The sequence below is a fragment of the Rhinopithecus bieti genome, unplaced genomic scaffold (genome assembly GCF_001698545.2).
Source record: "Rhinopithecus bieti isolate Rb0 unplaced genomic scaffold, ASM169854v2 scaffold_15296, whole genome shotgun sequence".
Classification (NCBI taxonomy): Eukaryota; Metazoa; Chordata; class Mammalia; order Primates; family Cercopithecidae; genus Rhinopithecus; species Rhinopithecus bieti.
Window position 1 is genome coordinate 3,557,173 of NW_016809075.1, and position 13,968 is coordinate 3,571,140.

General features: G+C 46.6%; 1 protein-coding gene across 3 annotated transcripts in view; it reads left to right on the forward strand.

Annotated features, from left to right (window-relative positions):
* ZNF490 (zinc finger protein 490) overlaps positions 1-13,968 on the forward strand; it is a 48,010-nt gene that overhangs the window by 21,227 nt on the left and 12,815 nt on the right. Inside the window, exon 1 of one of the 3 annotated variants that reach the window (XM_017888523.1) lies at positions 370-853. The exons of the other annotated variants lie outside the window; for them this stretch is intronic. Within the exon in view, the coding sequence (XP_017744012.1) occupies positions 851-853 (3 nt within the window). The 5' untranslated portion in view covers positions 370-850. Of the gene's footprint in view, positions 1-369; positions 854-13,968 lie in introns of those variants that run through there. 3 annotated transcript variants of the gene reach the window in all.

Below are 13,968 nucleotides of genomic sequence, written 5' to 3' on the forward strand. Positions count from 1 at the left end.
CATCATCCGCCTGCCTCGGCCTCCCAAAGTGCTGGGATTTACAAGCGTGAGCCACCGCACCCGACCAGAATCTATATTTTTTAATTTTTAAATTTTATTTTTGTAGAGGCAGGTTCTTACTATGTTGCCCAGGCTGGTGTGAAAATCCTGGCCTCAAGGGATCCTCCCGAAGTGCTGAGATTACAGGCTTGAGCCAACATGCCTGGCCTTTAATTGTCTTAAAAGGAAGTAAATTCTGACACATGCTACAACATGATGAAGATTGAGGACGTCATGCTAAGTGAAATAAGCCAGTCGGAAAAGGACAAATACAGAATAATTCCACTTATATAAGGTTCCCAATGAAATTCATACAATCAAAAAGTCGGTGTCAGGGACTGAGGGGGAGCGGTAAATGGGATGTTATTCAATCGATAGTTTCAAATTTGCAAAATTAAATCAGTTCTAGAGATTGGTTTCACAATGTAACTACACTTAACACTACTGAATAGGCCACTTAAAAATGGACCTCGGGCAAAGAACAAATTCCGCTGACAGGGACATATCCCAGCCAGGACAACCCACTCTGGGAAGCTCGCTCGGCTCAGCCACGTGCTCTCCTGCACGACTGTCACTCAGGGGTGAGGGGGCGGGGCCACACAAACTGTCCAATCAGCATCGGTGTTGAAAAGGCGCTTGGACCCCAGCCTTGAATGCGCACGTGAACCTCCTTATTCTAGCGGTTCGCTAGTATTGCGTCTCACCCTGGGCGGAGGGCTGTCTGGGGCGCTGCACATGCTTTGTCGCACCGGGACCTGCAGGTAGTGAGGGATCTGTAGGGAGGACTCCTGGAGCCTCCCTAAGCCGAGAAATGGTGAGTTTGCGGGACCGGGAGTCCCGAGACCTGAGGAGGGGACTTGTCGGAACCGACTGTGGGAAGACCTGAGTCCTCCTGGCGCAGCTCTGGGGCCAGGAGACCCGAGGTTCTCCCAGCAGGGTGGGGCTGGGCCGGCAGCTGGGACCTCAGGCGTCTAGTCCCGTCTCTGCGACTGGGGTCCTGGCCCAGAACCCTTTCCGGGCAGCTGGGCGTCCGCAGCCCCGCATCTCCCAAGATCTTCTCGTGCTTTTGAGAATCTAGTTGGGTCAGAACATTAAAGTGAATCCACCTGTGAGAACTGAAGCCTGGAGGAGGGAGCATTTTTTTTTTTTTTGCAGCTGGGGGAGCGGAGGGCGCGTGGAGCTCCCAGAGTTCGTTCATACCGCTGCTGTCTTCACCAGACACTGACCCACTGTCTGGGTTACCACTCCCACGTTTGGGAATTTGTTTGTTTTGAGGCGGTCTCGCAATGTTGCCCAGGCTGAAGTGCAGTAGCGCCATCAAACCTCATTGCATTTCAAGCGATCCTCCCGCCTCAGCCTCCTGAGTAGCTGGGAGTAAAGGCATCTGCCACTACTGGCTAATTTCAAATTTTTATTTATAGATACGGGGTCTTGGTATGTTGCTCATGCTAGTCTTGAACGCCTGGCTTTAAGGGATCCTCTTGCCTTGGCCTCCCAAAATGTTGGTATTATAGGCATGACCATACCTGGCCTTTGTGAATGTATTTGCCTTTCGATTGCGGGTTTTCCATTTTAACGGTGGAGAAGCAATTCCTTATCTAAACAGATTAAAACATTTGCATTTCTTTGCCTTGGATTCCTTGATTAAATCAATTTTTTTTTTTTTTTGACGCAGAGCCTTGCTCTGTCGCCCAGGCAGGAATGCAGTGACACCATCTCGGCTCACTGCAACCACTGCCTCCCAGGTTGAAGCAATTCTCATGCCTCAGCCTCCTAAGTAGCTGGTATTACGAGCGTGTGCCACCACACCCAGCCCATTTTTGTATTTTTAGTAGAGGTGGGATTGCATCTCAATGAGCAGGCTGTTCTCAAACCCCTGGCCTCAAGTGATCTGCCTGCCTCAGCCTTCTAAAGTGCTGGGATTCCAGGTGTGAGCTGCTGCGCTGGCCCAAATCACCTTTTTGCCTTTTTCTTGCTTTTTTCTCTTTTTTTTGACAGTCTTGCTCTGTTGCCCAGGCTGGAGTGCAGTGGCATGATCTTGGCTCACTGCAACCTCTGCCTCCCAGGTTGAAACAATTCTCCCTGCCTCAGCCTCCCCAGTAGTTGGGATTACAGGCACCTGCCACCACACCCTGCTGATTTTTCTATTTTTAGTGGAGATGGGGTTTCGCTATATTAGCCAGGCTGGTCTCAGACTCCTGACCTCAGGTGATCCACCCACCTCAGCCTCCCAAAGTGCTGGGATTACAGGTGTGAGCCACCACACCCAGCCCTGAAACCTTTTAACACCACCAGAGCCATGGGTGAGGCCCATAACATACGATTTGAGGGTCTCTGGAGGAAAAAATGTATTAATAAATATTAAGGTAGGAAGATAACCCTTCTGCCGGGAAATGCATCAAGTGGCCACAGAAGCAAAACGGAGAAAGATGAAAGAAGGAAGGGCACAAAAGAAAAAAAAATGAAGCATTTTTCTAGGTTTTGACCTAATTGGAACTCCAATATATAGTAAAATAATTATATGGCCGGGCGCGGTGGCTCATGCCTGTAATCCCAGCACTTTGGGAGGCCGAGGCGGGCGGATCACGAGGTCAGGAGATCGAGACTATCCTGGCTAACACGGTGAAACCCTGTCTCTACTAAAACTACAAAGAAAATTAGCCGGGCCTGCTGGCCGGCGCCTATAGTCCCAGCTACTTGGGAGGCTGAGGCAGGAGAATGGCGTGAGCCCGGGAGGCGGAGCTTGCAGTGAGCCGAGATCGCGCCACTGCACTCCAGCCTGGGCGACAGAGCAAGACTCCATCTCAAAAAAAAAAAAAAAAAAAAACAACTAAAAATAAAGGGCCAGATGTGGTGGCTTACACCTGTTATCCAAACACTTTGGGAGGCCGAGGCAGGCGGGTCGGGAGTTGGAGACCAGCCTGACCAACATGGAGAAATCCCTTCTCTACTAAAAATACAAAATTAGCTGGGCGTGGTGGCGCATGGCTGTAATCCCAGCTACTAGAGAGCCTGAGGCAGGAGAATCTTTTGAACCCGAGAGGTGGAGGTTGTGGGTGAGCCAAGATCGCGCCCTTGCACTCCAGCCTGGACAACAAGAGCGAGACTCGGTCTCACAAAAAAGAGAGAAAAGGACACTGCATGTGCGTGGCTTTCAGGCCTCTCTGACGTTTGTTCTGAATCAATTTTATTATTTTTAAATCATACATATATATTTCTGGTTTGAAACTCCTGGGCTCCAGCAATCCTCCTGCCTTGGCCTCCCAAGGTGCTGGGATTACAGGAATAAGCCATCGGGTCTAGCCTGGTTCTGAATTAATTTTAACATCTCTGTAATGCACTAACTGACAGTCATTCATGGGATTAATCAATCCTAGGAATTAGTTATATCTGGGGATCCCACTAAATGTAAGCAAGGTACACTGATTGATTGATTGATTGACAGAGTCTTCTTGCTCTGTTGCCCAGGCGGGAGTGCTAAGACAGACCCTCACTCTGTCACCCAGGTGGGAGTGCAGTGGTGTGATCTCAGCTCAATGCAACCTCTGCCTACCGAGTTCAAGCGTCAGTCTCCTGAGTAGCTGGGATTACAGGCACCCGCTGCCACACCCAGCAATTTTTTGTAGTTTTTAGTAGAGATGGGGGTGTCACTGTGTTGACTAGGCTGGTCTCGAACTCCTGACTTCAAGTGATCTGCCCACCTCAGACTCCCAAAGTACTGGGATTAGAGGTGTGAGCCACCATGCCTGGCCTACACTCTATAATTTAAATTAACTCTTTGGCAGTTACAAATTGGCTTAACAGGCCGGGTGCGGTGGCTCAAGCCTGTAATCCCAGCACTTTGGGAGGCCGAGACAGGCGGAGCCCGAGGTCAGGAGATCGAGACCGTCCTGGCTAATACGGTGAAACCCCGTCTCTACTAAAAATTACAAAAAACTAGCCGGGCGAGGTGGCGGGCGCCTGTAGTCCCAGCTACTCGGGAGGCTGAGGCAGGAGAATGGTGTAAACCTGGGGGGCGGAGCTTGCAGTGAGCTGAGATCCGGCCACTGCACTCCAGCCTGGGCGACAGAGCGAGACTCCTCAAAAAAAAAAAAAAAAAAAAAAAAAAAAAATTGGCTTAACAAATAGAACTCTAGGGACCTTACCACCCCCTACTCCCCAGTTAAAGTCCTTAATATGGCCAAATGTCAATTATACAGAGTCTTCAAGGATTGAAACCCATTGTACAAGACCTATTTTGTGAAGAGAGATTATTCCCAGGGCTTCTTAATAGCCCAATTTGGCCTATTCTTAAACCTGGAAAGAATAAATGGTGTCTCATGGTGGGTTACTGCTACCTTGATGACGTGATTCTGCCCCTGTACCCAATCTCCAACATTCTGGCAATAACTGGCTCCATCTAATCAGCATTGGTAAATACTCAGTCCCTTTTTTTTTTTTTTTTTTTGAGACTCAGTCTTGCTCTGTCACCCAGGCTGGAGTGCAGTGGCATGATCTCAGCTCAATGCAAGCTCCGCCTCCTGGTTTCATGCCATTCTCCTGCCTCAGCCTCCTGAGTAGCTGGGACTACAAGCCCCTGCCACCATGCCCGGCTAATTTTGTTTGTGTATTTTTAGTAGAGGCGGAGTTTCACTGTATTAGCCAGGATGGTCTCAATCTCCTGACCTTGTGATCCGCCTGCCTCGGCCTCCCAAAGTGTTGGGATTACAGGCGTGAGCCTTTTAAACAGTGTCTTACCTGATGATGATCTTTACTTTTTAATTTCTTTTATTTTTTAGAAGCCAGTCGTGGTGGCTTCTGCCTGTAATCCCTGCACTTTGGGAGGCCAAGGCAGGCGGATCACTTGAGGTCAGGAGTTCAAGACCAGCCTGGCCAACATGGTGAAACCCCGTCTCTACTAAAAACACAAAAAGTTAGTCTGTTGTGGTGGCGCATGCCTGTAGTTCCAGCTACTTGGGAGGCTGAAGCAGGAGAATTGCTTGAACCCAGGAGGCGGAGGTTGCAGTGAGCCAAGGTCATGCCACTGCACTCTAGCCTGGGCGACAGAGCAAGACTCTGTCTCAATAAGTAAGTAAGTAAGTAAATAAATAAATAAATAAATAAATAAATTTTTTATTTTTTAGAGACGAGGTCTCACTATGTTGCCCAGGCTAGTCTTCAACTCCTGAGCTTAAGTGATCCTCTCTCTGCCGCCTCCAAAAGTGCTAGGGTTACAGGTGTGAGCCACGGTGCTGACCTCCCTTCACTTTGTTTATTTATTAATTTTTATTTCTCCCTTCACTTTTGAAGGGATATGATATAATTCACCTGGTTGCTTTCAGGGACCCTCAAAGGCCTTGCCTTTGTATATAGTCTCTATAGGCAAGATCTTCACTGCAGCTACCACCCTTGTCCAGGGTGACACCTAAGTTAAATTCTTAGGAATTAGTTGGTAATCAGAGGGCTGCTCCCTGCTTGACACCATCAACAGAGCTGTTGTTCCTCTTGGCACCCACAACATCATTTGGGCTTTTTTGATGTTCAGGAGGTAACACAGTCCTTTATAAATTTTCCTTAAGCCTATTTATGCTGTGACTTGCAAACTGGTCATCATTGCCTGGACATTGCTGCTACCACACTCCTGTTAGTGCCTCCAGAGCACTATAGAGGCTTTTGTTTTTGGGAGTCTTGCTCTGTCTCGCAGGTTGGAGTGCAGTAGCGTGATGTCATCTCTCTGCAACCTCCGCCTCCCTGGTTCAAGTGATTCTCCTACCTCAACCTCCAGAGTAGCTGGGATTACAGGTGTGCACCACCACACCCAGCTAATTTCTATATTTTTAGTAGAGACGGGGTTTTGCCGTGTTGGCCAGGCTGGTCTCGAACTCCTGACCTCTGGTGATCTGCCTGCCATGGCCTCCCAAAGTGCTGGGATTACAGGCATGAGCCACTATTCCTGGCCACTATAATGGCTTTAGAAACCTCCTCTTATGCCTCTTGTAATTATCCATGATGACCATAAGTTGTCCATAGGGCTCTGATGGAAGAAACAGCCCTTGGCCCCACATTATATGCCATTAGAGCTGCAGTGACCACCATGTACCAGGTTCTCCTGAACATTGAGGCTCTCCCACGTCCTGAACATGTGAGTCTACTCAACTGCTCATTTTGCCATGGGTCCTGGAAATAGCAACCTACACAGACCTCCTTTCAAAATTACAGAGCCAAATGTTAGCCTTCAGCATATCCTCTCTGTAGGAGTTGGGGTGGGGGGGTGACTTCTTTTCTTACTTCCTTGCCAGATTCATGGTGCTGGAGGAGGTCTACCTTCTCCTAGATCCTTTGCTACTGAGTGAACAGCAGTGGGGAGTGTGTAGACTTTATGGGTGACATGGCCACATTTGTACACGGTGGGGCTCTCGGTAAAGAGCTGCTGCTTTTTATCCCTTAATTGAAAGGGACCTGATAAAGGACTGGACTCAAGGGACAGCTCATCAGGTTGTCATCTTAGCACTGGCCAACAATAAATCCCATCTGTGCATGTTTACACACTTGAGTGATTGTCTAAGAGTTGCACCTTTGTAGTAAAAGAACTCTGGGAATATTAGGCTAGGTGCAGTGGCTCACGCCTGTAATCCCAGCACTTTGGGAGGCTAAGGCGGGTGGATCACTTGAGGTCAGGAGTTTGAAACCAGCCTGGCCAACATGGTGAAACCCCGTCTCTACTAAAAATACAAAAAAAAATTAGCCAGGCATAGTGGCTCGTGCCTGTAATCCCAGCTACTCAGGAGGCTGAGGCAGGAGAATTGCTTGAACCAGGGAGGCGGAGGTTTCAGTGAGCCGAGATTGCGCCGTTGCACTCTAGACTGGCAACAGAGCAAGACTTCATCTCAAAGGAAAAAAAAAAAGAAAACCCACAAAACTCTGGGAATCTTTTTTTACCTCACGGCTAGCTATATAAGCCAAGATAATACACACTTCTACGTAAGGTAATCCCACAATCCAAGACTCTGCCTGGACACTCTTATATTCGTGCAAGAGTTCCGGACACTACTGATATTAATCAAAGCGCTTATTTCACTTCTCAAAATAGAGATTGATGGGCTTTTGAACAAGGCATTCTATGGAACTTTCATTGCCTTTACCAGTCTCTGGCTCAGAAAGCACCATAAAGGCTTACTAAAATAAAATTCATGAATTGAGTGAAAGGTTGTATGTTTCATTCATCAACCAGTAATGGGGTGAACTGTCATTAGCCTGTCTTCATCATTTTATTTTCTAATAGATTTTATTTTTGTAGAGCTATTTCAGACTTAAAGAAAAATTTATGAGAAAGTATAGTGTTCCCACTTGATCCCTCTGCCTCCACATAGTTTATCCTTTTTATATTTTGTATTACTTTAATACATCTGTTATAATTGATGTACCAATATTATGCCTCAAAGTCCATAGTTTACATTAGGGCTGACTCTGTTATACAATCTATGGGTTTTGGCAAATGTATAATAACCGCTATTCATCATACCTGCATCATGTAGGATGGTTTCCCTCACCTAAATATCCCCTGTGCTTCCCCTATTCATTAATCCCTCCCTCTTCCCAAATTCTTGACAATCAAAAGCCTTTTTACTCTGTCATAATTTTGTCTTTTCCTGAATGTCATATTTGAAACTACACACTATATAACCATTTAGATTGGCTTCTTTCACTTATTTTCAAGTCAAGGTTCCTCCATGTCTTTTTTTTTTTTTTTTTTTTTAATTGAGATAGGGTCTCATCATATCACCCATGCTGGTCTTGAACTCCCAGACTCAAGTGATCCTCCTGCCTCAGTGCCCTGAGTAGCTGGTACTACAGGTGGGAGCCACCATACCTAGCCTCCATGTCATTTCATGGCTTGATACCTGATTCTCCTGCCTCAGCCTTCTGAGTAGCTGAGATTACAGGCAAGCGCCACCACACTCAGCTAATTTTTGTATATTCAGTAGAGACGGGGTTTCACCATGTTGGCCAGGATGGTCTCGATCTCCTGACCTCATGATCCACGCTCCTTGGCCTCCCCAAGTGCTGGGATTACAGGCATGAGCCTACCCCGCCCAGCCAATACCTGATTTCTTTTTATCATTCTATGGGTGAACCAGATGGTTTATCCATATGTCTGTTGAGAGATACCTTGGTTCACTCTAAGGGTTGCAAGGTTTTGAATGAAACTATAAACCTTCATGTGCAGGTTTTCGCATGAACGTAAGTTTTCAACTCATTTGAGTACATACCTAGGAGTATGATGACTAGATTACAATTTAAGAGTGTGTTTTGTTTTGTAACTGTCTGCCTTTCAAAGTGGGAGTACCATTGTCCATTGCCAACAGCAAATAATGATGATGCCTATTGTTCTCCATCTGCACCATCATTTGGTGTTTTCAGTGTTTTAAAATTTAGCCATTTAGTGAGTGTGGTAGTATCTTACTCAGTTTTATTTATCTTGGTTTTATTGACTCCCTAATGCCATGTGATGTTGAGCATGTTTTCATGTGCTTGTTTACCATCTCTAATTCTTCCTTGGTGATGTATATGTTCGTATCTTTTGCCCATTTTTAATTGGATTGTCTTCCTGTTACTGAGTTTTTTTTTTGTTTTGTTTTGTTTTTTTTTGAGGCAGAGTTTCACTCTTGTTGCCCAGGCTGGAGTGCAATGGCGCGATCTCCGGTCACCGCAACCTCTGCCTTCCAGGTTCAAGTGGTTCTCCTGCCTCAGCCTCCCGAGTAGCTGGGATTACAAACATGCGCCACCACACCCGGCTAATTTTGTATTTTTTTTTTTAGTAGAGCTGGAGTTTCTCCATGTTGGTCAGGCTGGTCTCGAACTCCCAACCTCAGGTGATCCACCCGCCTCGGCCTCCCAAAGTGCTGGGATTACAGGCGTGAGCCACCGCGCCCAGCCCCCTGTTACTGAGTTTTAATAGTTCTTTTAGTAGTTTCAATACGAGTCCTTTATCAGATAGGTGTTTTGCAAAGAATTTATCTCTGTCTGTAGCTTGTCTTTTCATTTTCTTAACATGGTCTTTCCCAGAGCAGGACTGTTTTTTGGGGGGCGGCGGGGATGGAGTCTCGCTCTGTCACTCAGGCTGGAGTGCAGTGGCGTGATCTCGGCTCACTGCAACATCAGCCTCTCAGGTTCAAGCGATTTCTTCTACCTCAGCCTCCCAAGTAGCTGGACTATAGGCATGCACCACCACGCCTGGCTAATTTTTGTATTTTTAGTAGAGACGGAGTTTCGTCATGTTGGCCAGACTGGTCTCGAATTCCTGACCTTAAGTGATCTGCCCGCCTCGGCCTCCCAAAGAATTGGGATTACAGGTGTAAACCACTGTGCCTGGCCCCAGAACAGGACTTTTTTATTTTAACAAAGTCAAACATAAGTTATGTTAAAATTCATCATCAAACCCAAGGTCATCTAGATTTTCTATGTTATCCTCTAGGAGTCTTATTGTATTTTACAGTTACATCTGTCATCCATTTTGATTTAATTCTTCTTTTATAAAAAAAAATTCTTTTTAAAGAAATAGAGATGGAGTATTGTTATGTTGCCCAGGTTGGTCTTGAACTCCTGGCTGAAGTGATCCACCCACCTTAGCCTCCCAAAGTGCTGGGATTACAGGCATGAGCCACCACACCCCGCTGCCTTTGGTTCTTTATCAAAGATCAGTTGACTTTATTTGTATAGGAAAGGAGTTGGCCTTTGTATGTTAAGCTTGTGTCCTTCAACCTTGCTCTTACTGGTTCCAGGAATTTTCTTTGTTGTGGATTTTTGGAATCTCTACGTACACAATCATGTCATATGCAGAAAGACAGCTTTAGTTCTTCCTTCCCAGTTGGTGTGTCTTTTATTTCTTTTCTTTTTTTTTTTTTTTTTTTTTTTTTTGAGACGGAGTCTCGCTCTGTCGCCCAGGCTGGAGTGCAGTGGTGCAGTCTCATCTAACTGCAAGGCTCTGACTCCCAGGTTCATGCCATTCTTCTGCCTCAGCCTCCCTAGTAGCTGGGACAACAGGCGCCTGCCACCACGCCCGGCTAATTTTTTGTATTTTTAGTACAGACAGAGTTTCACCATGCTAACCAGGATGGTCTCCGTCTCCTGATGTCGTGATCCGCCCGCCTCGGCCTCCCAAAGTGCTGGGATTACAGGCGTGAGCCACTGCGCCTGGCCTGTATTCTCTAGTCTTTTAAATTTGCTAGGAAGTATTTTATTTACCAGAATGTGAGGTATCTTGGTGAATATTCCATGTGAACTTGAGAAGAATGTATATTCTGCTGTTGCTGAATGATTTTGGTTTTCAGTTAAGTCCAGTTGTTTTTTTTTTTTTTTTTTTTTTGGCAGAGTCTCACTCTGTCGCCGGGGCTGGAGTGCAGTGGCCGGATCTCAGCTCACTGCAAGCTCCGCCTCCCGGGTTTACGCCATTCTCCTGCCTCAGCCTCCCGAGTAGCTGGGACTACAGGTGCCCGTCACCTCGCCCGGCTAGTTATTTGTATTTTTTAGTAGAGACGGGGTTTCACAGTGTTAGCCAGGATGGTCTCGATCTCCTGACCTCGTGATCTGCCCGTCTCGGCCCCCCAAAGTGCAGGGATTACAGGCTTGAGCCACCGCACCCGGCATTTTTGTATTTTTTTAGTAGAGATGGGGTTTCACCACGTTGGCCAGGCTGGTCTTGAACTCCTAGCCTCAAGTGACCCACCCATCTCAGCCGCCCAACAGTGCTGGGATTACAGGTGTGATCCACCACTCCCAGCTAATTTTTTGTGTTTTTAGTAGAGACGGGGTTTCACCATGTTGGCCAGGCTGGTTTCAAACTCCTGACATCAGGTGATCTGCCCGCCTCGGTCTCCCAAAGTGCTGGGATGTCAGTGTGCACCACGCGCCCAGTCAGCTGCTCTAGTACACCCTCTACAGTGTGTAAGAGCTCCCTTTTCTCCATATCCTCGCTAGCACTTGTTATTTTTTGTCTTTTTGATAATACTCATCCTAACAGGTGAGATGATACCTCACTGTGGTTTTGATTTGCATTTCTCTAATTATAAGTGATAATGAGCATTTTTTTCACATATTTTTTGGCCATTTGTATGTCTTCTTTCAAGAAATGTCTGTTCTATTGGGTTTGGTGACACAAACCTCATCCATGCATTGTTTAGAAGTTCAGTATTTAATCTCCAAATATTTATGGGTTTTCAAGCTATCTTTCTGTTAGTGATTCTGAATCTGAGAACATTCTCTATTTTTTTTTTCTTTTTTGGGGGACGGAGTCTCGCTCTGTCGCCCAGGCTGGAGTGCAGTGGTGCAATCTCATCTCACTGCAAGGCTCTGACTCCCAGGTTCATGCCATTCTTCTGCCTCAGCCTCCCTAGTAGCTGGGACAACAGGCGCCTGCCACCACGCCCGGCTAATTTTTTGTATTTTAGTACAGACAGAGTTTCACCATGCTAACCAGGATGGTCTCCGTCTCCTGATGTCGTGATCCGCCCGCCTCGGCCTCCCAAAGTGCTGGGATTACAGGCGTGAGCCACTGCGCCTGGCCTGTATTCTCTAGTCTTTTAAATTTGCTAGGAAGTATTTTATTTACCAGAATGTGAGGTATCTTGGTGAATATTCCATGTGAACTTGAGAAGAATGTATATTCTGCTGTTGCTGAATGATTTTGGTTTTCAGTTAAGTCCAGTTGTTTTTTTTTTTTTTTTTTTTTTTGAGGCAGAGTCTCACTCTGTCGCCGGGGCTGGAGTGCAGTGGCCGGATCTCAGCTCACTGCAAGCTCCGCCTCCCGGGTTTATGCCATTCTCCTGCCTCAGCCTCCCGAGTAGCTGGGACTACAGGCGCCCGCCACCTCGCCCGGCTAGTTTTTTGTATTTTTTAGTAGAGACGGGGTTTCACCGTGTTAGCCAGGATGGTCTCGATCTCCTGACCTCGTGATCCGCCCGCCTCGGCCTCCCAAAGTGCTGGGATTACAGGCTTGAGCCACTGCGCCCGGCCTATTTCTTTTTCTTGTCTTAGTTTCACTGTTGTACAATGTTGAATATAAGTGGTGAGAGGGGCCGGGCGTAGTGGCTAATGCCTGTAATCCCAGCACTTTGGGAGGCCGAGGCAAGGGTGAGGGGGATCGCCGAGGTCAAGAGTTCATGACCAACCTGGCCAACATGGTGAAACCCCATCTCTGCTAAAAATACACAAATTACCGGGCATGGTGGGGTGTGCCTGTAATCCCAGCTACTCAGGAGGCTGAGGCAGGAAAATCTCTTGAACCTGGGAGGTGGAGGTTGCAGTGAGCTGAGATGGCACCACGGCACTCCAGCCTGGGCAACAGAGTGAGACTCCATCTCAAAAAAAAAAAAACAGACTGGGCGTGGTGGCTTATGCCTGTAATCCCAGCACTTTGGGAGGCTGAGGCGGGCAGATCACAAGGTCAGGAGTTCGAGATCAGCCTGGTCAATAGGGTGAAACCCCACCTCTACTAAAAATACCAAAAAATTAGCCAGGCGTGGTGCCACATGCCTGTAATCCAGCAACTTGGGAGGCTGAGGCAGGAGAATTGCTTCAACCTGGGAGGCGGTGATTGCAGTGAGCCGAGATCGCGCCATTGCACTCCAGTCTGGGCGACAGAGTAAGACTCTGTCACAGAAATAAATAAATAAATAGTGAGAGTGTGAGAAGGGTCTTTCTTACCTTGTTCCTTATTACTGGGAAAACATCTAGTTTTTCACCTTAAGTATGATGTTAACTGCAGGTTTCTTGTGTGCAGTTTCTCAAGAAGTTCCTCTTGCCCAATGCAGTGGCATGCACCTGTAGTCTTTGCTGCTTGGGAGGCCAAGGCAAGAAGATTGGTGGAGCCCACCAGTTTGAGGCTGTAGCACTGTGATGGCGCCTCTGAATAGCAAATATACTCCAGCCTGGGCAACTTAGTGAGATCTGTCTCAAAAGAAAAAGAAGAAGAAATTCCCTTCATTTTCCTAGTTTGCTATCGTAAATAGATGTTCAATTTTGTCAAGTGCTTCTTCATTTCCCCCTTTCGTCATGTTAATAATCTGTTTTTTTGTTGTTAGTTAGCTTGAGGAGACATTTTTCAGTTTATTATTGATATTTTCACAAGACCACCTTTTGGTTTTGTTGTTTTTCTCTATTTCTTTATTCATTTATTTATTTTTGAGACGGAGTTTTGCTCTGTCGCCCAGGCTGGAGTGCAGTGGCGTGATCCCGGCTCACTGCAACCTCCCCTCCCAGGTTCACACTATTCTCCTGCCTCAGCCAGGACTACAGGCGCCCACCACCACGCCTGGCTACCTTTTTGTATTTTTAGTAGAGATGGGGTTTCACCCTGTTAGCCAGGATGGTCTCGATCTCCTGACCTTGTGATCTGCCTGCCTCGACATTTATTTATTTATTTATTTATTTATTTATTTATTTATTTATTTATTTGAGACAGAGTCTTGCTCTGTCACCCAGGCTGCAGTGTGATGGTGCGATCTCCGCTCACTGCAACCTCTGCCTCCCTGGTTCAAGTGATTCTCCTGTCTCAGCCTCCCAAGTAGCTGGGATTATAGGCCTGTGCCACCACACCCGACTAATTTTTGTATTTTAGAGTACATTAGAGGGTATTTTTGTTATTTTGTATTTGTAGAGATGGGGTTTCACCCTGTTGGCCAGCCTGGTCTCAAAGTCCTGACCTCAGGTGATGTACCTGACTGACTCAGCCTCCCAAAGTGCTGGGATTATAGGTGTGAGCCACCATGGCTGGCCTGTTTTTAGTTTTTTAAGTTAGACACTGAGATTATTGATTACAGATCATTCTTTGGTGGTATATGTGTTCAATAGTATAAATTGCAGCCAGGCACTCCTTTTGCTGCATTCTGCATGTTTTGATAAGTTCTATCTTTATTTAATTCAAAATAATTTTTAATATCTCTTGAGACTTTT